The 24051-nt window shown below is 62.2% G+C and overlaps 2 protein-coding genes across 7 annotated transcripts in view; both read left to right on the forward strand.

Annotated features, from left to right (window-relative positions):
• Positions 1 to 19641, forward strand: part of OSGIN1 (oxidative stress induced growth inhibitor 1) — a 31843-nt gene extending 12202 nt beyond the window's left edge. For 2 of the 6 annotated variants that reach the window (XM_042969672.1, XM_042969673.1), the window contains exons 2-6: positions 12829 to 12933; positions 14244 to 14380; positions 15180 to 15371; positions 15640 to 15731; positions 18343 to 19641. In XM_042969672.1, coding sequence (XP_042825606.1) covers positions 12867 to 12933; positions 14244 to 14380; positions 15180 to 15371; positions 15640 to 15731; positions 18343 to 19291 — 1437 coding nt within the window. In that variant the 5' untranslated portion in view covers positions 12829 to 12866 and the 3' untranslated portion in view covers positions 19292 to 19641. Of the gene's footprint in view, positions 1 to 5825; positions 5934 to 6387; positions 6487 to 9173; positions 9276 to 12828; positions 12934 to 14243; positions 14381 to 14959; positions 15091 to 15179; positions 15372 to 15639; positions 15732 to 18342 lie in introns of those variants that run through there. The other 4 variants (XM_042969676.1, XM_042969677.1, XM_042969674.1 and 1 more) reach the window with 4 other exon arrangements.
• A 1799-nt stretch (positions 19642 to 21440) lies between these two features.
• Positions 21441 to 24051, forward strand: part of NECAB2 (N-terminal EF-hand calcium binding protein 2) — a 28814-nt gene continuing 26203 nt past the window's right edge. Inside the window, exon 1 of the mRNA XM_042968088.1 lies at positions 21441 to 21665. Within this exon, the coding sequence (XP_042824022.1) occupies positions 21441 to 21665 (225 nt within the window). The remainder of the gene's footprint in view (positions 21666 to 24051) is intronic.

Here is a 24051-nt window from a genome sequence, read left to right on the forward strand (position 1 = left end):
CACGGGGTAGTGGGGGCGCAAGCACCCGAGCAGGCTGTGCTACGGGGACGGGACGGCGACGGCTCTGTCCTGGCCTCCGCCCTCCCTCCGCGACCTCCCCCGATCCCCAGACTTCTGACGTCGTCTCTTTGCCAGCAGCGGCCGCGCTTCACACCCCAGCCGAGACCCCTCGGGCCCCGCGCCTCGGCCTTCTGTGCCCAGCCGGAGAGGTCCACAGGCACCTCAGGCCGCAAGACCGTACGTGGCCACCCCCACCCCCGTCTCCCCCCTTCTTCGGCTTCTCCCCGAAGCGGATGCCCCACCTGCCACCGTCCCACACGTGGCCCCCATCAGGAAAACGTTCTTGACGCCTCCCTGCCCCTGCTCACCCCCGGGGGGCCGGCGGGGGGGGACCGGGTAGCCTGAGTCCGCCTTGGTGGGAATATCCACACCACAGGGACTGGCAGGTGCACACACCAGGGCCCTGCTCTCAGAGGGGTGAGTGGTTCACGCTGAGCCAGGCAAGAGGCTCACCTCCAGTGTCGGTCTGTCACCAAGTCCCGCTGACGCTGGCTCCAAAATGGATCCCATCCGTTCTGCACCCACACGGCCGGTACCTTGGTCCAAGGCAGCTTCGGCTCTCACTGGACAGCCCCCACTCTGCCCAGGGCCTCCGGGGGCTCCCCGCTGCAGCCGAGCTTGTCTCCCAACCCCTCAGGGCCCCCCCTCACCCTCCCGTCCTCAAACAAGGCAACCACCTCCCACCCTGGGGCCTCTCCTGGGAGCACGTGTGTCCTGCGCCCCCAGACCGCCCCACCCCGGTTCTCTGAGTGGCCAAGCACGCCTCAGCTGACACACGACCTCTCCAGAGCGGCTGCCGTGACACCCATCGCCCCCACCCTCGAATGCCCTCCAAAGCCCCTTCTCGTTTCTCCCCTCCGACTCTGGGCCCTTGGGCACGGAAGCGTTTGTCGCCTTTTGCCTCGTCTGCTTCATGGCTGGGGGGGCTCCAATGGTTAACAGAGCACACGTCTACGAAACGCAAGCCCCAGTGGCCGTGCTTAGTCTGAGCAGCGGGAGTGGAGACCGAGCGTGGAGAGGCTTGCCCAGAACCACAGGAAAGCAAGGCAGGGGCAGGGGCATGGCGGGCAGAGCAGGGCTCCCTGGGCGCCTGGAAGGAGGGCGAGGAGGCCCTTCCGGTCAGCTCCAGCAGGGGCCTGCCTGCATCTGAGGCCTGAGGGCAGTGGGAGCCCCTGGAGGTGGTCCAGCAGGGGAGTGCCGGCTCTCATTTGCAGTCTGTGAGCTTGCATGAGACCCTGCGGGCCTGTGGGGCCTCAGCGGGAAAGGACGGGGCTCCGGAATCCCGTCTCCCACTTGGGCCCTGGAGCCCCGAGGCCGTCTTCGTAGGACTTCCGTGCTGGGCACCAGTGCTGTTCTGCAGGGAAACGTGCAAAATGCTCTTGGAGCTGTTCTCCTGTCCTGTCCTGTCGCTGGGAAAGGTCCGATCACATGACACTAAGTTAAATCCCGGAGGCCCTGACCCCACCTGCCCGAGAAGACAAGGCCCCGTAAAACCTGATAACGGTGGCAAACAAGGCTTTTTTTAGTAGCACGTGGGCCAAATGAAACAAAGCGAGTGATGCCCACCCCCACCCCCCGCTCCCCGGGCCAAGGGGCAAAAGCCACAGACGCCAGAGACAAAACAGCTCAGGAGCGCCAGCTCCGCTTCTGGCCTCTGGGTCCAGGGCAATAAACCTGGGCCGCTCGGGAAGGGCCCGGAAGCTTGTTGGAAAGGCTGGTCAGATGGCCCTGGCAGCCCAGAGTCTGGGGGGCTTCCTTCCGCTGCAAGCCTACTTCTCAGCATGCCAAGGGGCCTGGGGCTTGCAGGTCGACGGCAGGACCCTCAAGGGCAGGGACCAGGAGGTGGGGCCCCAGTTTTCCGACAGACGAGGCGCCAGCTAAACCTCCAGCCCTAGAATGCAGGTTACTTACGATTTACAAGCCTGTAGGGAGAGAGGCACTACACCCCCAAGGGCCTAGCGTGGGCTCATCCAGAGCAGTCAAGTCAAAGGACTGTGCAGGCGTAGGCAGAGCCTTTGATGGAATTTCTCGTCCTCTCCTTCAGCAGCAGATCAAAACCTGGCGGGAGTCACCCAGAGGCCTCGTGAAAGTGCAGGTTGTGGGGCCAGGGCGGGGGCCTGAGCCTCTACGTTTCTGATAAGTTCCCAGGTGCTGCTGCTGCTGGTCCGGGGACCACATTTCCAGAACCACTGGCCTCAAGGACGTTTGCGGGGAGTGGGGCTCTGGGCTGGGTGGCTGGAAAACGAGCAGGTCCATGTAAATGACCGCCCAGAATGAGAACGTCTGCATGGTGATACACAGAGGGGAGGGGTGTCCGCCTCTCCCTGAGGACCCACAGCCTCCCTGAGGACCTCTGTACTACAGATGAGGAAACTGAGGCTCGGAGAAGTGAAGTAACGACCCCAAAGACACATCAGAGCTGATGCACAACCCATGGTCTCTGACTCCACAGACACTGTGTGCTCCCCTCTGCCGATGGGGGGACCGTGTCTCCCGGAGGAAGGAAGGACCTCTACTGGTGTGCCACAGGGCTCTGTCTTCAACCTCGGCCAATTCCCAGGGGTCACCTAAGACTGAAACATACGTCAGGCACGCCCGTCCATGCGCCTGTGACATAAAGAGGGCTTTATTCACGTTCGGCAGTGTTTCCAGAGGCTATCTGGAAAGTCTGGAAGCAACGAGACTCGTTAATTCATTCAGTCACTGTTTACTGAGCCAGCACTGTGTCCCAGGCCCCGTGCTAGACGCCTGCAGTTCATCTGTGAACAAAACACAGAAGGCCCTCGGCTCAAAAATTGTCTCCACTTAGGATGACTATTGGTGTCTGTTATGCAAAGGTAATGGGAATTCGAATTCAAATCCGGTTGAGACTCCTTGGCCTCCGCCGCCGCCGTGGGCCCAGCTTCCTCTTTTCTCCCCAATGTGTTCAGGTTCCTGCCCCCAGGCCCCTCCCCCCGCCCCCTCCCCCCCTCCCCCCCCCCCCCGCCCCGGGGCAGGAATCCCCACCGTTTCCGGTCCGCTTCTCCTGTTTCTATCACCCTGAACTTCCACGTTGGCTTTGGCTCCCGACCTGCGCTTTTCAAAGGCTGGGCCTTCGCCACCACGCGCAGACCCACGGTCAGCAGCGGGTGCGGGAGACGCTCACGGCCTTTGCTGTTAATATCGGCGCCTTTGCGGGGGGGACGTGGGGGGAGGGGGTCTCCTGGCTTATCGTAGCTGTTTCCCACGGGGGGGGTCCCCGGAATTCTGGGCTCACGATGTGGCGGTGCAGATGCCTGGGCAGTGGCCTAGAACCGAGTCGGGGAACGTGAGTCGCGTGCGGTAAATGAGTAAGGGGACGTAGCGGTGCGTCCAGTGGTGGGGTCGGTGGTTCTTTGGGACTCCGGCCAGACCCCCACCGGGGTCACCAGCAGAGTCCTGGTGGTCTGGCTCCTCTGAAGCCGATTCCTCTTTTAGGCCTCATGACTCTCCCCGCAGCTGCATGCGGAATGTGGTTGACAAGGGACCCGCCGCCAAGGTGGGAGGGGCTCCTCCCCCAGGGCCAGGGGCTTTCTGCTCGTCCCCTGCAGCTGCCAGGGCAGAGGCTCCCGGCCCCGCTGCACACGGGGACTCCCCGGGGCCAGCTGCACCCCAGCCCAGCGAGGTCAGAATCTCTGGGACCGAGGCCTGGGCGTTAGTATAGCTTTAGGTTCTCGCCGGGCGAGTCCCATGCGCAGCGGGGCTCTACAGTTCTGCTCTGCCATCGGCCTCTCACATGCAAGACGTGGAAGCTCAGAGGGGTTAAGTCACCTGCCCAAAGTCACCCAGCTGAAAGTGATGGGGTCAGAGTCCCCATTTGTCTCCCTCCTGGGCAGAACCCCCTGTCCACCCTGACTGTAGGGCAGGTACATTGACTCTCCTGCCGTAACTTTCCCCCTGGCTTTTCAGGAGGAGGGGGATTCGGGAGGCAGAGAGTGTGGCCACAGGCTGGGGCTGAGCCCCGCCATCAGACTCTCCTCTGGGGGCCAACCCCACACTCCGCCTGTGGTTCCTGAGCCCCACCCCAGCTCTCTCCGTGGGTGGGAAGAGGGCCCAGCCCCCCCCCCCCCCACCGCAGCTTTGACCTCGTCTCCCCAGGCATCTGTGGTGATTCCCTGGGTCGTGAACCCCCGCTGGCAGCTCCCACCGCTGTCCTGGGGCAGCCTGCGTGGCCCTGCCACCAGACAGACAGATTTCATTCCGGGTCCCCTCTGCCACCCCGTTGGAAACAGTGGCCTTGGGCAAGTCTCCCTGGGTTTCTTCATCTGTAAACTAAACTTGTTGTTGAAAATATTTGCCCACCCCCTGGTTGTGGGGAGTCAGTGAGATAAGGTGGTGGCAAAGCTCTGTAAGTGGGGAAGGCAAATATTAGCTCTACTGTCATGTGCCGGAAAAGCCTGGTCCCGTTGTGCCAGGGCAGCTGGAAGAACCCGGTCACAGTCCCACTCTAACCGCACGCCGTGACTTGGGGTCGCATCTTACATTCTCTGGGCCTCAGCTTCCTCACCTGTAGCATGGGAAAATAAGAGTCCCGTGCAGACTTTTCTCACTGGACTCGTGTACTGATTAAACGCATCCGTCCCCGAAACGCCTTACAGTGTGGGCACCTCAGAAAGAGGGCGACTGTGGTGGTAGGTAGGCCCTTCGGGAGAGTTCCCGGGCCATGCCTCTGTGCTCCAGGCAGGAAGGAGACTTTGTCCCTTCCTTAGTTCATGGTCTTCCTTTTCCCCCGGAAGGGTCCAGACTCTGCAGTCCCAGCCCCTGGCTCAAGCCCCAGTTCTGTTGCTCATGCTGTGGGCCCTCAGGCTCAAGACTGGCCTCTCTGAGCCTCAGCTGTGCGTAAAGCACTTTCTGTCCACGCCTGGGGGTGCCTGGCCAGTGGCAGTGCTCTGGGAGCCGCCACGGGGAAAAGGGAGGCGGAAGGGCCAGAAGCAGCCCCTGGGAATAGTCCTAGGACCTTGTGGGGAGAGAGAAATCGCGGTTTTGACAGGGGATCCTTCCAATGTCAGGACCCCCAGAGGAGTGCCCCGAAGCCAGCCTGTCCTCACTTCCACTGGTTCCCCGGCACCCAAGCACCTGCAGGGAGCTTGGGGGAGGCCCGGGGGAGCGGGGGGCTGCTGTGTCTGAGCTCCTTCTTACTGCTGGGCCCCTCCCTCTGCTGTCACCACCTTGCAAGGCCAGTGCCCAGATGGGAGAACTGAGGCTCAGAAGGGAAACGCCTCTCCCAAGTCACCCTGTCCGGCTGCTTGCTGCACTGCGGACGCCCGATGGGTGTGATTCCTCAAGGACTGAGAGTGTTCCTGGAACACGGCGGGACTTTCGCTGCTAAATCCAGGAATGTCCCGGTTTGCTTGACCAGCCAGCAGCAGGTGCCAATGTCCAGTAAAAGCCTAAAAAGGGCCACATGCATATGCTTTTCCAGATGCCACGCTAATCACGTAAAAAGAAACAGGTGAACACTATTTTAATGCCTTGTCTTATTTAACCCAAGATGTCTGAAATATTCTCATTTTACCATGTAACCCATATGAAAATGATTGAGACATTTTCCCTTCCTTTTTTTTTTTTTTTTATTGTACTATTCAAAACCTAGTGTACTTTATGCTTACGGCTAGATTTGCCAAATAAAATAGAGGCTGAAATTAACTGAATTTCAGATAAACAATGAAAAAAAATTGTTTCGTCTAAGTGCATCCTAAATATTGCATGGAATGTATTTACACTCATAGCTTGTATCTTATCTGCAGTTCGGTTGCCTGAGGGCCTGTATTTGTGTTTGCTACGTCTTGCAACCTTCATTTCAGCACATCTGGATCTAGGCGCTCGTATTCCAGATGCTGAAGGCGACGGGGCAGGTGTGGAGGGGTCGGGGCACCCAGTGGAGTCCCAAGAGAGCCAGTCACCCAGAGTCAACCTCCACAGACCTGCCTTCCCTCTCCATGGTCCCCAGCCACCGTCCCCTTGTCACCCGTGACATTTATGTCTTGGCCAAGCTTTTTGGAAGCAAGTCAACACATTCTATTTCCCACAATCTCCTGGCAGATAAACAGGCGACGGGGAAGAAAGTCCACATCTCGCCCACAATTCTCTGTATCAGCAGATTTTCAAAATCCGGAAAAGGGATCAGGGCTAGCAGGGGCCATGAGGCAGGTCAGGAGGAAGGACAGGCCAGACCCAGAGATGGGGGACCCGGGCGCCCAACTCCTTCCCAGGCTTTCCTTTCTGGACCCCGAACCTCATTCTCGCCCCACGTGGGCTGAGACGCTCCAAGTGGGAACCTCTGACCCGGGGTGTCTCTCTCTGCCTCAGTTTACACATCCAAACACACTGGAAGTTCCAGACCAGAGCCCTGGGATGGGGAGGTGGAGACGACGTGGCGGCCGGGCAAAGATACAGCCTGCAGCAGAGGTATGTCTGTGGAAGCCGCACTCCCCAGGCTGTCCCTGGGCTCCTGGTGCGTGGACGGTGCCCGTTCAGAGTGTCAGGGAGCGTTAGAAACAAGACCACGGCTGGAACGGCCACAGCCGTTGGAAACAGCCACGGCCCAGAGAGGGAGGCCACAGCCAAGGTCACACAGCACACCTACAAGGGGCTAGAAGCCACCCAGGGAGCCGCAGCCCAGAGCAGTGGGTTTCCCGCTGACCCCCCCCCCCCAACCTGCTATGTACCGTGTCATATAGGACCCCGCGGAGCACTGCTGCTCAGGGGCCCGGGACTGTGGGTGCCATTTTCCCGTGGGCAAAGCGAGGATCCAGGGGGGCAGTGCCTTAGCAGAAATCACCCAGCCCGGGGGGCTGCGCCCAAGCCCAGCACCCAGCAGGCCATACTCGGTGCAGCCCAGTCTGGCCCATCATGCGATCTGTGGGGCCCGGTGCAAATTGGGAGAATGAGGGACCCCTCATTCAAAAATTCACAAGAACTTTATTTTTTATTATTACTTTTTCATGTTTTATTTATTTTTGAGAGAGAGAGAGACGGAGTACGAGCCAGGGAGGGGCAGAGAGAGAGGGAGGCAGAATCCGTGAAGCAGGCTCCAGGCTCCGAGCTGTCAGCGGGGCTCGAACCCGTGAACCACGAGATCATCACCTGAGCTGAAGTCGGATGCTCAACCGACTGGGCCACCCAGGCGCCCCTAATAAGGATTTTAAAGTGGCGACAGCAGAGCTTTAAAGCAAGCCCAGGGCCCTTCTGAGAGTGGGGTCCCGGGCACAGGGCACATACCCAGGAGCCCCCAAGGAGGAGAGCGCAGGCGGGAGGCAGGGGCTCCCCTCAGGCGTAGCCTTTGGGGCCGCCTTCCCAGCTCATGACCCCTAATCTCCTCCCTGAGCCCAGGGTCTCCCTTCTCAGCCTGCTCTTCGCACTGCCCCCCAAACCCTCCACCCATCCCCAGCCTCCAGCCCTCCCTGTGCCAGCTCACCTCCCTCCCTCTCCCCCATCCTCTCCTCCCCCCACTCCGTGGCTTCTGTCGGTCCATCTGTCCCTGCCGGTCTCAGCGGGACTCTGTATCCTCAGAGGTTGTCTTTCGTTGGTGGGATACCACACTCTGTCCCCAGTAGAGCCTCACAATCTGACCTGGTCCCCGCCCTCCTCGTCCCCCCACCTCACCTCCCTGTGCATACCCTGTGCTGTGCGAACCCCAGCACCAGCCCCTGTGGCCACCAGGACCAGGAGAGAGACATCACCTCGGGCACAAACTATAAGGGGCACCAAAGCATTCCATGATCAAGACCCACAGGTCTTGTGTTCCTGCAGTATTTTTAAAAGTCAAGAGTAACGCCAAAAATCCAAGATGAAGAAACATAGCAAGGTTTTAAATGAAGACAGCATCAGTATTCTGATTTTTCTTTGTGCTCAGGCTCCAATATGGCTCGGCACGGTTACAGATCCTGTTTGGTTTTGAAATTGTAATCTTTTGTGTATCCTTCACTTTTGGCATTGTTTTTTGATTTTTTAGGTTTATTTATTTTTTTAAAGTAACCTTTACACACAATGTGGGTCTCGAACTCACGACCCCAAGGTCAAGAGTCGCACGCTCCTCCGACTGGACCAGCCAGGCGCCCCTAGGTATGATTTTCCAAAAAACCTTGCACTAAAATACTATTTTCTTCATCACTGAGTGTTCTCGGTGCACCCTTAAATTTTGCACACAAGGCGAGTTCCCCCTTGCCTGCCACAGGCCCCTCCGGCCAGGAAAGGATGAGGGGGCGGCATTCACGTCAATAATGAAAATCACAGCTAATGTGCACTGAGGTCTGTGGGCCAAATAGTGTCCCAACCCTCCCTCCCTCCCTCCCTCCCTCCTTCCTTCTTGAGCGCCTACTGTGTGCAGAGCAGCATTCTAGATTCGGGATAAAGCAGACACGGAAACACTCCCCTGCCCACGCAGGACCCACCTCCTGGTCTGGGGAGACAGACGATGAAATAATAGTAAGGGTCAGCAAACCGTAAGGCGTGCAGAGAAAGAATAAGGAAGAAAGGGGGACTTGAACTAGGGAGCCAAGGGTGACATCGCTTACATACCACGCCCAGCCCAGGGGGGAAAGCCTGTTAGCCAGCCCCGTTTCTGGGATGAGGAAGCTGAGGCAGCTCGCCCAGGAAATGGCAGAGCCCGGGGTCTCACCCTGGGCAGGCTGATGTCAGGAGGTTGGTCACTGGGTCGGGTGAGGCGGAGTGGAGAACAGCCGGCGGCGGGGGGGGGGGGGGGGGGGGGGGGGGGGGCCACCAAGTGCAAGCAGGGTGTGTGGCTTTCTCCACTCCCAACACAAGGGCCACCTCCAGTTTTGGGAAGGCTGTCTTCCCTCCCTAAGAGAAAAGGCCAGGCTGGCTCGGTTGGGGGTCCCTTGGGGCCTCCGTTTACTGACTGAGCCCCAGGGGTGGGGGCCAGCCTGGCCACCCCCACCCCCACCCCCGCCCTGGCCGGTGGGGGCCCTTTAAGGCCGGTCCTGGGTCTGGTGCAAGTTCATTCATCCAGGGGCCCCTGCTGACTCACGCTTATGAAAGTGATTTTCCTGGCCCCGCCCCGCCCGCCCGCCTCCTCCCAGCCCGTGAAATACCCTCGCCTCCCTGACTCGCACAGCCTGCTCGGTCGGGTCCCCACGGGGCAAAGGCAGCCCGCTCCCCGGTGGCTCTGTGACCCCGGCCCTCCAGGCGCCCGCCAGGTCAGGCTCCCCGGGTTCCCTGCAACGCCTGCGGGTCAGGTGAGTGGCCTGGGGGCGGGAGACAGGGGCGCGGCTGGGCAGGGGGGCCGGCAGGCCCCACTAAGGAGCCCTTCGGGCCGCCGCCGGGTTCCTCCTCCGCCCCTGCGGATGCCATGGCCATCTCCAGGTGCCTGGCACCCTCCGTCCCCGCCGCCGCTGTCGCCGGTCCACGTGAGGCTGCTCTTGGCAGGAAAGAGGCGTGGTCAGCCCGGCGCGCTGCCCGGCGAGGCCCCTGGGTCCTGCAGCCAGGCTGCTGGGCCGGGTGCTTCTCCCGGCCTTCCGGGCCGCCCCGGGGGGTCCCCAGCACTTGGCGTCTGACAGAAGGTTGGGGTGCTGAGAACCAGGGGTCTGGGAGCCTCTGAACTCCTGGGGCTCAGGAGGGGGAGGCTCCAAAGGGAGGGGGCGCAGGGGGTGTGCCCAGGCTGCCGGCAAGTGGCCCTTGTGTCGAGGGACGCCCCCTCACCTTCACCCTGCCCCGCAGCCTCGTGTCACTTTCTTGGTGGCAACTGTCATCGTGCAGTCTTTTCCCCGGTTATCCACGGGCAGGCCTCGCACTCGAGGCCATCATCTCGGACATTCCCCAGGCAAGACGGCGCCTCTGTGCCCCGGGGTGGGGGGCGTCATCAAAGTCAAATGAGCAAAGGGCCTCCGGAGGTGCCCAGTAAGTGCGGCCGAACTGGTGCCTCAGTGTCTCCGAACAGTTTTAAGCCTTCCTCCCCCGGAAAGTGCCTGTGCTACAAACTTCAAAGAAACATCATTTACAGATGCCATTATTTCCATTCCTTTGATGCCGATTTGCTTCTGGGAGTTAGAGTCAGTCTTTCATGGGAGCTTTTTTGCTGTCCAGGCAGCGCGGGCCGGGCGGGGGGGGGGGGTGGGGGGGGCACTCAAAGAAAAAGTTAACATTAAAAAGGTGGCCATGCCAACACCACAGCACTAAAAAGCGTAACTGGGATGGGTGTGGTTTCAGGTCGCCTGCTGTCAGTAGGCAGTGTGTGCCTTCTTCCAAGGTCATGAGAGCTTTTGGCTGCTCAGGACCTTGGGACGCTGCACAGGAGTGTCCCCTGGGTCGTGACCTCACATGGGTGGCATCCAGAGGCCGCTGGGAGGCCTGGACTCGGATCCCAAGAGCCCTGGTGGTAACTGGGTTCCTCCACCTTCCGGGAAGCACAAGAAGAGGGCAAACGAGGGCTCGGGGAGTGCCCCTCTTCACTGGGGGTGGGGACGCTCAAGGGACAAGAGAGGGGACGGGCATGCCCAGGGCGGGCTCGGGTCCCTGGGAACAGGTTGCGTGCTCGTTTCGGGGGGTTGTGGAGGGTCTAGGTGAACCCAAACCACGGGTGCCAAACCCTCATTCTATCACCCACTGGCTCTGTGACCTCAGGGGCATGGGCTCACCTCCCTGAGCCTCAGTTTTCACATCAGTGAAGTGGGTTTGCATGAGAATGAAAGTTGCTAAGGCACAGCTTTCAGCAAGGACATCACCTGGGTCCCTGTTGTTCCTGGGGACAGTCATGAGGAGGGGTGGGGCCCTGGGGCTGTTTGGCGGTTCCGGGAGAAAGTGTTCTGGGAGCTACAATCCTGTTCCCCAGGGCCACCAGGCTCACCCGGTGCCCAGCGGTTAGTGAGAAACTGCTCCCTGCCAGCTGGGAACGTGGACCCGTGGCCTCCCTCCCCACCAGCAGAGGGGACAGGGCAGAAGGATGAGCCTGGCTGGGAATGGCCCCCGTCACACTCCACTCTGGACAAGGGCTCACTGGCCTCAGCTTGACTATCTGTAATATGGGAGCGAGTCTAAGAGTACGTATGACAGTGCATGCTGCTAATTAAATAAGAATCAAATTAATGTGGATAAAGTGTTTAGAACATGCTTGGTACCTAGCCAGCTCCATAGAAGTCCAGAAGTGTTAGCCTTTTGTGTCGTTCTTGTTAGTGGTGGGGGGGGTCACCCCCAAGTCCTCTCCCCTGGGCCCAGCAGCGGCATGGAAGGCTGTTTTCAGGGGGCCCGAGAGCACCGAGGAGGGAGTCCCTGACGTGCCCCCTGAGGTGCCCCTTCCTGCCATGTGACTCCGGAGACATCCTTTAACCTCTAGCCTCCCTTTTCCTGCCAGGTGGAGGTGACACGGCTCACCTCTCAGGGCCTGCCTGGGAGTGGGGGCTGCTGTTTCTGTCACTGTGCACGCATCAGAAGTCGTATCCTGGCTCTGTCACATTCTGTCGGCTATTCACGGTTTTTTGGACGTGTGTGAATTAGTCGCCCACTTTTCCAAATCAGAGAATGCACATAGAAATCCAGATTTCCGCCTTCTCCGGGAGAATTCTGATGGCAGTGACCCTGGGCCCCCCTCCCTGGGGCCATATGACCACCCACTCACTTTGTACGTGTGTGTGACCCTGTGACAAGCCCCGGGTCTCCCTGGGGCTGGCCGGGGTCACGCATGGTGCACCCGGGCAAAGCCTGGCACCAGTTAGCCCTGGGTTTAAGAGGCAGCTTTGTGGCACTGAGCGACCTGTGCGTCCCCTCTGGGCTCCAGTCTACGCATCTGTGAAATGGGATCATAGCTGACAGAGCTTTCTGCGCGGGGCCGTACGAGCAGAACACGGGAAGGAGCTAGGCCGGTGCTAACGGCCACCCCTTCCTGACGCACTCGTGTGGGTGCTGCCTTGGGGCCCTCAGAACGGCAGGGTGTGGACAGTGGGCGAGCCCGGGGGCCCCTCTTAGCTGGGTTTGGGGGACGTGGAGGGAGAAGGGGAGTCTGGAGCCTCCTCTGCACCTGCAGCGTCAAGAACGGGGTCTGCGTCGCTGTGAGCGATGCGGGCCTGCGGCCAGCAGGGGGCGCTGATGCTCCGGAGACCAGCCAGCTTGGAAGACTTTTCTCCAAACCTAGTTCCCCAGGGCAGGGGCGGGGGGGGGGAGCAATTCTCCACAAGCCCACCTGTTCCAACCGAGTCCCCTGGAGCAGGCAGTGAGCCCTGGTCCTTTCTCGGCAGCACATTTTGCTCCAGCCGGTGCTTCACGGCCGTCACCTCACTGTGTCCCCCAACAGCCCTACCGGGTGGAGACTGCTACTCCCACTTTATAGACGAGGAGCCTGACCCAGAGAGGTCCGGGAATGGGCCCCTGGTCACCAGCTAGGAAGCGCCGTGCTAGGGCCGGGTGATGGCTCCAAAGTCCACTGGCTGCTCAGAGACCTGAGGGCTGGACCAGGGTGGGGGCGGTGGCTGTCACCACGTTGTCGGCCAGGGCTTGCCCCTGGGTTGAGAAGAAGAGGCCTTGCAGAAGGTGGACGGGAAGCTTTGGGTGTTGTCACTGCCCGCCGATGAGATGGGGCGAGTGGGGTGCAGCTCAGATGTGGAAGTGACCGGGTCGGGAGAGGGGACTGTTCGGAACGGAGCAGGTGCGAGGAGGGGAGAAGGAGCAGGGGAGCGGCATCTTGACTGGCCTCAGGGAGGATCTTGGACTTGACCCTGAGGGCCAAAGGACAATACCCCGTAGCTGGGAAGTGCCTGCATGACACCCAAGGCTCACCGAGTGGCCCTTCCTCTCCCCCAGATCAGCTGCCGGCTCCCAGCCCCCCACCAGCCCCAGCCATGAACAGCCACAGGAGGGACCACCTTGGCACCGACCGTTCGGAGCCCCTCCCAGTCCTCATCATCGGTGAGTGCTGCCCGGGGCAGGGGGAGGGGACACGCTGAGCCCCTAGAGTGGAAGGTCAGGAGCCAGGCAAGCCCAGGCCTGGCCTTTCTTTACCACCGTTGCCTTTAAAATCGGCCACTGAGTTGTATGGAAACCCATTTGACAATAAATTTCATATTTAAAAAAACTAAAAGTTAAATGGAAAAAAAAAAATTGGCCGCTGAGCATTCACGGTGCGCCTGATGAGGTGCCCAGCAGCTTATAAAATGCCGTTCCCGTTCCCTGTAATCCCTCCAGGAACCCAGGGGGCCAGAGCAGAACCATCACTGAGGTTGCCCGGCTAGAGCGGAGGAGGGCAGTGCAGGGGGGAGGCCTGGTCCTAAGCCCACGACAGGCCCTGCGCCTGGCCCTGTGCTAGGTGCCCGCATGAGGGGTTACGGCTGAAGCATGTGGTTCCTGCCTCAGGGCTGCCCAGTGGGAGACGGGCGGCCCCTCCCCCGTGCGAGCCGAGATCCGAAATGGCCATTTCTGTAAATCAAAAAGAGTTGAACGTCAGCGATTTCATATGGTTTGTCCTAATTCCACACACGAGTAATCTTCTCAGCAGCACAAGATAAGGAGGAGGGGAAAGACCGATAAGAAACGATGTCACGAGGTTAAATGCCCAAGAAGTGCCACGCACAGGCGGTGTGAGTCATTCAGGCCCGGGGAGCAGAGACCCCCACAGGTGGCTCCGCACCCCTCCTCCGCGCCCCTGCTCTCACCCCTGCAGAGCACGGGACAATCTGTGCCCTAATATTTTACTCGTCTATGTGACATCCCAGACGGTCAGCTCTGGGCTAACGGGACTAGTTCTTAGTGGTCTTAGAATCTCCGTCACGTTGCTGTGTGACCACAAGCAAGTTACTCAACCTCTCTGAGCTCCCGCTCCCTCCCGGGATGAAAAGGGGGAAAGGGTAGCGTGCACCCACGAATGTTATCGGGAGAGAATGGGGGCCGAGGCACGCACGACAGGGCCTCGTGCGGGGCCCGGTCCGGCGGGGGGATCGGTCAGTTTCCTATTATTCGGTTGTTAAAATCCCTTGACACATCGCAAGTGCTCGATAAATGCCAGCGATTGTCGTGAGAGTAGTACAAGAGTACAGCGCCCGGCGCGTAGTAGGCTCTCGACGATCGTTCAGTGCTTCGGTCACTGGCCATTGTTACGCACAGTGGCCGGCTGGCTAACAGCGGAATAGACGTTCTGTTTTTACGAACGAAAAGCCAATCGATTGACAAGTCAGCTCAAGGCCAAAGCCCTCGGTTCCTCTGACCCCACCCTGTCTCCTCAGGCAACGGCCCCTCGGGCATCTGCCTGTCCTACCTGCTGTCCGGCTACACCCCCTACGTGAGGCCAGATGCCGTCCACCCGCACCCGCTGCTGCAGAGGAAGCTCGCCGAGGCGCCGGGGGTCTCCCTCCTGGACCAGGTGGGCCAGAGCTCTGGGGATGGGGCAGGGGGCACGCACACCCTGGGGAAGCGGGGCAAGAACAAAAATACGCGGTGGTTAGACCACAAGACCACGTGAGGAAGGCGAGCGGCCGCAGGGGCCGGCGCGGAAATCGTGCCAGGAACCAGAGCCGTCTTTCGCGATCGGCAGCTGCGACACCAGCTTCCCTTACGTCCCCTAGACCAGCGGGTGTAAACCGGGGGACGATCCTGCTCTCCAGGGCCCCCTCGGCCATCCCCGGGGACAACGTCGGTTGTCACAACGGCGGTTACCCTACACGCTCCCGCCACAGAGCGCGAGCCGGCCCCGCACAGTTGAGAAATCCCGCCCTGGGTAGTTCATTTCACTAGCCCCTGCCCCAGGGAGCTCACCAATCCTCCATCCACGCCCCTGGCCTTCCAGAAGGCCGCTGGCTGGCCACCTCCTCCTCCCAGCATTTTCCCCTCCTCCTAGCCCCTCCCACCCTCAAGCTGGTGGATGAGGAAGCAAGCTGGCATTTGGTCTAGATCGGCATCTTTCAAAATGCCTTCTACAGGACACCGGTTCCTCAGAGAAGACGTTCCTACTCCAGGAAGTCTGAGAGATGCTCGGGTTTGGTAAAACTACAGGGAAATTCGGCTGCAGGACTTGTCAGAGCCTTTAACATGCTGCCGTGCCTTTATCTCCTAGTGAGAGGCAGCACTTTCCGGGTTTGTCCGGCCACCCTGATACTAGGGTGGGAATGCAAAACCGGGCAGCCTTGGTCCAGTGGCCCCTCTGACCCGTGCACCCCCTCCAGGACCTGGATTACCTGTCTGAAGGCCTCGAAGGCCGGTGCCAAAGCCCCGTGGCCCTGCTCTTTGACGCCCTCCTGCGCCCAGACACAGACTTCGGGGGAAACATGGAGTCCGTTCTTACCTGGAAGCACCAGAAGGAGCGAGCCATCCCCCACATGGTCCTAGGCCGGAACCTGCCTGGGGGGGCCTGGCATGTGAGTGGGGGCCGGGAGAGGCGGGCGGGGGGGGGATCTGGGCTCAGTCTACCCGGAGTGTCGGAGAGATTTCCTCCCAAAGATTAGGACTCTTCCATTTCCTGCCTTTTCCCTATTCCCTCCCCCTCCTGCTCTACCCACCGCCCCTCTGCCTCCCTCCCCACCTGCCCTTTCTCCCCCCTCCCCAGCTAAGGCCTCCCACCCCCTGCCGACCTGCTGGGCTAGGGGCTAGGAGAGGCCTGGACCAAAGGACCCCTTTTGCCCACAGTCCATTGAAGGCTCCATGGTGACCCTTAGCCAAGGCCAGTGGATGGGGCTCCCAGACCTGCAGGTCAAGGAGTGGATACGCAGGAAGCGGAGGTGAGGCAGTTCTGGAAAGCCCCGGAGGGTGAGGAGGGCGGGGTGACCCGGGCCTGCCCCCATGCGGAGCCCAGGAGCCCGAGGGAAAGGGGCTCGGGGCCACCAACGCCGCCCTTCCTCCTGCCCGGGGCGGGACACTGAGGCCCCGGTGGCGAGAGGGCCGCCCGGGGCTGGGCTCACCCCAGGACTCCCCCCCAGTCCTCCCGCCTGGCCCACAAGCCTCTGACGGGGGGCCTGGGCAGCATCCCAGCCCCTGTGGGAGGGGGACAGCTGGTCCTGCCCTGGGGCTCCGACCAGGCTCCCCTCACCCCCACGTCCCTGCCTGTCGCTAGCCCATGGTGGGGGTGGGGGGGTGGGTAGTTCTGTCCATCTTGTTTCCTGCTCCGTCGTGACCTCCCTGCACGCTTCTGACCATCCTGGGGGAACAGCCCATTCCCCGAACAAACGAGTCCCAGCCCCTGCCCTGCCTGGGGAGCGAGGCAGAAAGTTGCCCAGGGCCTCGGGGTCGGAGGGGGTCGCCGCGCGGGTGGTGACGCCCTGTCCCCTCCGCCCCTCACAGGCCTCTTGTCTCCCACCCAGCCACCCCGTTTCACAAAGCCTTTGTGTCCCTGCAGATTTGGTCGGAAGACACCCAGGCTAGCGTCGTGACGTGTTAACAGACAGATGGGAACTTAGGTTGTAATTGTAGGCGTGCCCTTTTATAGCCTACTTTTCTTTCTTTTTTTTTTCTTTAATGTTTTCTTATTTATTTTGAGAGAGAGTGAGAGAACGAGTGGCGGAAGGGAAGAGAGAGAGGGAAAGAGAGAGAGAGACTCCCAAGCGGGAACTGCACGGTCAGCACAGAGCCTGGCTCGAGGCTCGCGCTCACAAACCGTGAGATCGTGACCTGAGCTGGGATCGAGAGTCGGACGCTTAACCAGCTGAGCCTCCCAGGCGCCCCTCCTTTTATATTCTACTTTTAAATTTAACGCTCTGGCCTCAGGATTTCACCCTGTGAGGACAGTGTTCGTAACCAGCCTTTTACATGGCCGCCTAATATTCCCAATTCAGCACTTCTCCGCCTACTCCTATGACTATCCTACTCACAGCGGGGGCCCTGAGCTGAGGCGGGGTGGGGGGCGGCCCACACCCACAGCAGGTGCCTTCCCTACCCCTGGGCTGCTGCTGCCACGGTTCCTAAGCCCTGCCCGGTCCCGGGGCTCGCCTTCTGTCCCACGTGCCCTTCTTAGAAGGAACCCTGGAGGTAACACCTCAGGCCCATTCTTTGAAACCATTTTGACTCCGAGAAGGGCAAGTGACAAGTTCACAGAAACAGACCCCAGGGCTCCGGTTTCAGAAGCAGGCTAGCGAGCTGGGCCACGAGGCACAGCCTCGGGGGACACGGCGTGAGCTCAGGCCACACTCGGTCCCGTTGGGGGAGTCACAGAGGATTCTCCTGCAGTGAGCGCCTCCTTAACGACACGCCCACACTCGGGGAAGCTGGCTCCCCTGAGGTCGCACGGGTCGCTGGAGAGAGGAGCTGAGATCATGGCAAGCCTGTCCCTCAGCCACCCTCGATCCCGGCCCTGCGGTCATTGCCCTGGGAGGGGCGGTGATAACAGCGACGACAAGAGTAACAGTGCTGCAATAAAACAGCCTCTCCTGTGGCTGTGTGTGCTGGGGATGGTGCTCAGTGCTGTACCCGGGTTATTTTTTACCCGGTTATTGTCTACTGAAGTACAGCCTACTTACAGAAAGGGCGCAACTCAAAGGCACACAGGCAGAGGAAATGTCTCGAAGCGGACACACCTGCATTTCAGCTGCCCAGAGTCAGGAACTAGCTTCCCTGCCCTGAAGGCCTCCTCATCCTGGTCCCCAGTATGGTGACAGTCCCCATCCCAGACCCCTTCCTCCTGCCCGGGGGGGACCTCTCCTTCCCCTCCCACCCCGTGGATCAGTTTTCCCTGTTTCTGAACTTTATAGACATGGAATCCTCCCGTTATTTTTTTTTAAACATTTTAAATCTTTATTTATTTTTGAGAGAGAGAGAGAAAGAGAGGCAGAGCGTGAGTGGGGGAGGGGCAGAGAGACACCGAGACCCAGACTCCAAAGCAGGCTCCAGGCTCCGAGCTATCAGCACCGAGCCCGACGCGGGGCTCGAACCCACAAACCGCGAGATCGTGACCCCATCTGAAGTCGGACGCTCAACCGACTGAGCCCCCCCAGGCGCCCCGGAATCCCACCGTATTTACGTGGGTCGTTATTTAGTCCTTGGGAGTAATAACAGTGGCTGAGGCTTAACCTGTCACTTACTACCTGTCAGGTTGTTTCCTAAAGCTTCTGGTCACATGACCCTCTAACCCTCTCTGCAACCACATGAACTAGAACCATCACCACCGTCCTCCCCGCTGTGTAGATGAGGACACTGACGCATGGAGGGCTTCAGGCACAGAGCTCACCGGCAGCCGAGCTGGGATTTGAACCCAGGCCACCTGACTCTGGTGGCCACACTCTCACCCCGGCCCTCACCACGGCCCACCGCCGGCCTGGTCACCCCCCCGATGGCCCCTTTGTGGCCCCCACACCCCAGTCTGCCCTCTGACACCCCCGCTTCCCCAATCCTTCCCTTCAGAGGCCTTCGCAACAGCCGGGCCACGGCGGGGGACATCGCTCACTACTACAGGGACTATGTGACCAAGAAGGACCTGGGTCGCAACTTTGTGTCCGGCGCCGTGGTCACGGCCGTGGAGTGGGGGACGCCTGAGTCCGGCGGCTCCGGGGGCCGGGAGCCCAGCCCCCTCTTCCAGGTGAGCGGCTTCGTGACCACCGAGGACCGGAGCCGACGGCCCTTCTCCCTGTGCGCCCGCAACGTGGTCCTGGCCACGGGCACGTCGGACAGCCCGGCGCGGCTGGGCATCCCCGGGGAGGCCCTGCCCTTCGTCCACTATGAGCTGGCGGCCCTGGAGGCGGCCGTGAGGGCGGGCGCGGTAACCCCAGCCTCCGACCCCGTCCTCATCGTGGGCGCGGGGCTGTCGGCGGCCGACGCGGTCCTCTCCGCGCGTCACTGCAACATCCCCGTGATCCACACCTTCCGCCGGCCCGTGGACGACCCCGGCCTGGTCTTCAACCAGCTGCCCAAGATGCTGTACCCCGAGTACCACAAGGTGCACCAGATGATGCGGGAGCAGTCCATCCTGTCGCGCAGCCCCTACGGGGGCTACCTCAGCCTCCCCGAACACCGGCTGCTGCTCTTTAAGGCCGACCGCCAGGCCGTGTTCCGGGACCGCGACGGCCTCCAGAAAGTCTTCGGGGTCGCCCTGGTGCTGGTCCTCATCGGCTCCCACCCCGACCTCTCCTTCCTCCCCGGGGCGGGCGCGGACTTGGCCATGGACCCCGACCAGCCGCTGAGCGCCAAGAGGAACCCCATCGACGTGGACCCCTTCACCTACCAGAGCACCCGCCAGGAGGGCCTGTACGCCGTGGGGCCGCTGGCTGGGGACAATTTCGTGCGGTTCGTGCAGGGCGGGGCCCTGGCAGTGGCCAGCTCCCTGCTGAGGAAGGAGGCCAGGAAGCCACCCTAACACCCGGCCTGGCACCCTCGTCCCCAGGCCCTAAAGAGGAAGGGAGATTACACAGCCCAGCTAGACGCCCCGGTGAGCGGAGGGGGCCTCCCCTGGCGGGAGAAAGAGGGGCCGCGAGCCCATGCAGCAGGCCCCCCCCGGTGAAGATGAGTGGGGGACCCAGGCAGTCTGCGCGCAGACCAGTGCCCGGGCCGGGAACAGAAGCCGCGGGCCGGCGTAGGCTGGGATCTGGGGTGAAAGCCGCTGGTACGAGCTGGGGTCACCAGGGCCGGCTGAGCACAGAGCCAAGAGGACTGCAGGCCTTGCTCCTTCCGGAATCAGGTCCCAATTAAACCCAGTGCCTGCCTCCACTCGTGTGTCTTGAGGATTCTGTTGCGTGGGGAGGGGCCTGGGTGTCTGGGGGGGGGGGGGGGCGGCACAGGGCCATGTGGGAGATCCTCGGGCGGGGGAGTTGTGTGACAAGGGATGGTCCCGCACATGGGGGTACAGCTGTGGGCGGGAAGCGGGGGGAGGCCGTGTGCGGGGAAATGGTGTGCCGGGGAGGCCTTCACGGCCCCTGCCCACCCCTCCAGTCTAGTCCCGGCCCTTCTCCCACGCTCCCTCCCGGCCACACGCTTTTCAGTCCCTCATGCTCCCGTGCTTGCACCTGCCCCAGGACCTTTGCAGGGGCCGGTCTCTCGCCCAGGACACTTTCCCTCCTCTCTGACTCCTCTTCCTTCCACCCTCTCAGCCTAAGCCCATCACTTCCTCCGGGAAGCCTCCACTGCCACCAGCCCCTCCGTAGCCACCAGGATAGTCCCCCGTTCACGGCCCAAGGTTCTGCCTCTTCATGGCAGTTCAGCTTTCGGGGTTGGTTTATCTGTGGAATCGCTCCCGTATCTGACTCTGCCCACCAGGGTGTAGGTTGCAGGAGGCCAAGGACACCACCCCACCCCCCCAGCCCTGTCTGTTCTGCTCACTAGTGGAACCCAGTGCCTCCAACGGGCCTAGGATCTAGTGGATGCTCCTTAACTCATCCTTCGGACCCGTTGAGGATGAAGGGATGGCTGGATAGATGGATGGATGGATGGATGATGGATGGATGGATAGATGGATGGATGGATGGATAGATGGATGGATGGATGGATGGATAGATGGATGGATGGATGGATGGATAGATGGATGGATGATGGATGGATGGATAGATGGATGGTGGATGGATGGATGGATGGTGGATGGATGGATGGATGGATGATGGATGGATGATGGATGGATGGATGGATGGATAGATGGGTGGATGGGTGGATGGATGGATAGATGGATGGATGGATGATGGATGGATGGATAGATGGATGGTGGATGGATGGATGGATGGATGATGGATGGATGATGGATGGATGGATGAATAGATGGGTGGGTGGGTGGATGGATGGATGGATGGAAAGACAGGTGGATGGATGGATGGATGGATGGATGGATAGGGGTGTGAGAGGAAGAGAGTGTTCTGGTGCAAAGACTGGTCTGGGCGCTGTGCGACGAGGTGGGGGACGGTTGAGGAGGCATGCAGGCCCTCGCGGGAGTGCTGGGGGAGGCCCAGCGCCTGGGCACCGATCTCGGGAGCTTCAGCCAGCAGAGGGCGCTCCGGACTCGCCGGACACCCGCGCTTCGGCCCTTGCGGAGGCGCCGCGGGTGGGGTGGGGGGAACCTGCGGGAGGGGGGGCAGCGGGAGACTTTCGGGGGGCACAGCCCCCAGGGACGCCCCCTGCCGCGCAGCCAGACGCCCCCCCTCCCCCAACCCGGCGCCGACCGGGCGGTCCCTTCCGTGGCCGGGGCTGGGGTCCGGCGCCCAGCACCGGCGCCCCCGCGGGTAGCCCTCGGCCGCCGCGCCCGGCTCCCGGGGTGGGGGTGGGGGGCAGAGGGGGTGGGGCGGTGGACACGAGGCACGTGGCTCGGGGTCCGGGCGGAGCGCCCCCGCCCGCCCCCGCCCAGTCCCCCGGTGTCGGCCCGTCCCCGCGGTGGCCGCGGCCGCGGGGCCGCGGGAGGGAGGGCGGGGCGGCGCGGGCGGCGCGGGCGGCGGCGGCGGCGGCGGCGGGGAGGGGTCGCGCGGGGGCGGGCCGCGGGCCGGGCGGGGGTCGGCGGGCTTCCGGGCGGCGGCGGCGGGCGCGGCGCGATGTGCGAGCGGGCGGCGCGCCTGTGCAGGGCCGGCGCGCACAGGCTGCTCCGGGAGCCGCCGCCGCAGGGCCGGGCGCTGGGCGGGCTGCTGCGCTGGGTGGGCGCCAGGATGGGCGAGCCCCGGGCGCCGCTGGCCCCCGACGCCCCCGACGCCCCCGCCGCGGACCCCGGCCCCGGCCCGGGGCCCGGCTCGCCGCGCGGGGGCACCGCCGTCATCCTGGACGTGAGTACGCGCCGGCCGGGACCCCGAGCCCCCTCCTCCCACCAGGGGCGCTCCCGACGCCGCCTTCCTCCGTCCCCGCCGGGACCCGCGAGGCCCCCTCTTCCCCCGGCGGGGGACCCCCCCCCCCTCCCCGGGCGCTTTCCCCTCGGCGGCCCGGAGCGGGACCCGCACCCGGCCCCTCTGCGTCCCAGAGCGCGACCCCAGCCCCTGCAAGTCCCGGCGGGTCTCCATCCCGGTCTAGTCTTGTCGCTGGACCAGGACGATCCCCTTCCACCCGCCCCCTCCCTCCACTTCTGGGGATCCCCACCTTCTCCGAGCCCTGGAGCCCTTTGCCGGCCACCGCCCCCCTACTTTTAAGCTGGCCGAGCCCTTACCCTTTCCCCAGCCCTGCACTTCCTCCTTTACCCCCATCCGCTGTCGGATGCGAGCACCTGCCGCCTCCGGCCCCCTCCTCCTTTCCATCCTGGATCATCGCCTGAATCGCTACTTTTCTGAGACCACCCCCCCCCCTTCCAACCCCTAACTCTGGTTTCCCTTTTCTCGTTCTGGCGGTAGACCCTGAGACCTTGTGTTCTCATCCCCAAAGCCCCTTTCCACCCCAGCCACCACCTCTTTGAAAGTGAAGCCCCCTCCCCACCCCTGTCTTCCCCTCTCCTTTGAGTACAGCTAGGACTATCCCCATCTGCTCTGAGCCTGGACACCTCTGGGATCCCGGCCCCGACGCCCCCCCCCTCCACTCGGAGCCCCCTCCATCCTCCATCCCCTCTACTCAAGCCCCCCCCCTTCCCCCTGGGACCCAAGCCACCCACCTCTGGGAAGCCCACCTCATCCTGCCACCCACTCCCGAGGAGTGGGAGGGAGATTTCACTGCTGGTGGGGGGAGGCTCCCCGGGGGAGGCGGAGGGGGGCTCTGTCCTGGGCACCACCCCCACCCGGTAACAGCGGAGCCTAGGATGTGCGTGTCCCGAGGAGGGTCCTGTGCGGGCTGGGTTTCTGGGAGAGTTGTGTCTGTGTGTTTGATGGTTGGCTGGGAGCGTAGATCTCCTCTCCCCTCCCGAACCTCCTGTCTCCTGGAACCCACAGTTGGCTCCAGGCAGAGAGGGCTGGGCGGGGAAGGGCGAGCTGTGCCGTGGGTGCTTGTGGCTGCCTCGCCCCCAGACACACACACACACACACGCACGCACACACACACACACACACATGCACAGATGGATCCTCTCCCTCAGGACCCCCAGCCTAGCTCTCGAGGCGAAAGCTCTGGGCCTGCCCTTGTAGGGAAGCCCTGTCCACACCCCTCCTGCTTCTAACAGTACGGGTTAGTGAGCTCCGGTGCCCTCTTCAAGCTGGCGTGTGCGGGCCCCCGAGACCCCATTTCTTCATCTAGGAAATGGGGTGACGAGCGGACTCCCGGAGCCACATCACGTGGTCTGCACCATTGACTTGCCTGAGGCATGGGGAGGGGGGCACCTGAGGGTGGGACCCTGGCCTCGGGGAACTTTGCAGTCAGGGGCAAGGGTGTGGAGTGCCCACGATGGGGCTTTGGGGGAGGGCCCCGGTGCTCTGATAATTGTCCCCCTTCTGCCCCAGCCACATTTGCTCCTGCTCAGCACCCCAGACTAGGGTTTCAGCTAAGGGGAGGGGGTGATGTTTGAGAAGCCCTTCCTGAACTGCTGCCTCAGTTTGTCACCGTGTCTGGTGCTAGGAGGGATGGGGGGGGACATCTGTCCTTGGCCTGAGGGCTTGGGCCCAAGGTAGCATGGCCAGAGGGGGTGGAGCCTCCCCCTCCCCCTTCTTATCAGTGTGGCTCATCCGCTCCCAAAAATACCACAGGGTGGGGGGGGGTTATGGGGTCTCGGCTCATGTTTGGGGGGTGGGGGTTGGGCTGTCCCCCCCCATCCCCTCCCACGGCAGCCAGAGACTTGCACCTGCAGTGCACCTGGTTTTCTGAGCTCTTGGTGGCCTGCTTCCGCCCACTCCCCCACCCGAGAAATAATCCAGTCCTGCCCCTGGGGAGTCCAGTCACCAGGCTCCCCCCCCCCCCAGGTCCCCTTAGCAGACGCCTCTGTTCAGACTTAAGCCACCCCGCTGGAGGAAACCGGGGCTCCCCGAGGGGTGCGATGGTGCGAGGCGTGTGGCCGCGTCCACGGGACACGGCTTCTGAGCGTGTGACCGAGCGTGGCACGGTGGGAAAGCCGCGTGGACCAGTGGCTCCGGAGGCACACCCGCGGGCCCGCGGCTGGGTGTGAGCGTGCGTGTGTCCACGTGTGCGTGCGCGTGTCTGTCAGTGCGGTCGTGGGTGGGCTGGCGGCACAGAAGGCGAGTGGGCGCTGCTTCCTCCCCGGCGCCAGGGAGGACTCCGCCTGAAACATCCCTCCCATCCCTCCCG

Source organism: Panthera tigris, chromosome E2 (genome assembly GCF_018350195.1).
Source record: "Panthera tigris isolate Pti1 chromosome E2, P.tigris_Pti1_mat1.1, whole genome shotgun sequence".
Lineage (NCBI taxonomy): Eukaryota > Metazoa > Chordata > Mammalia > Carnivora > Felidae > Panthera > Panthera tigris.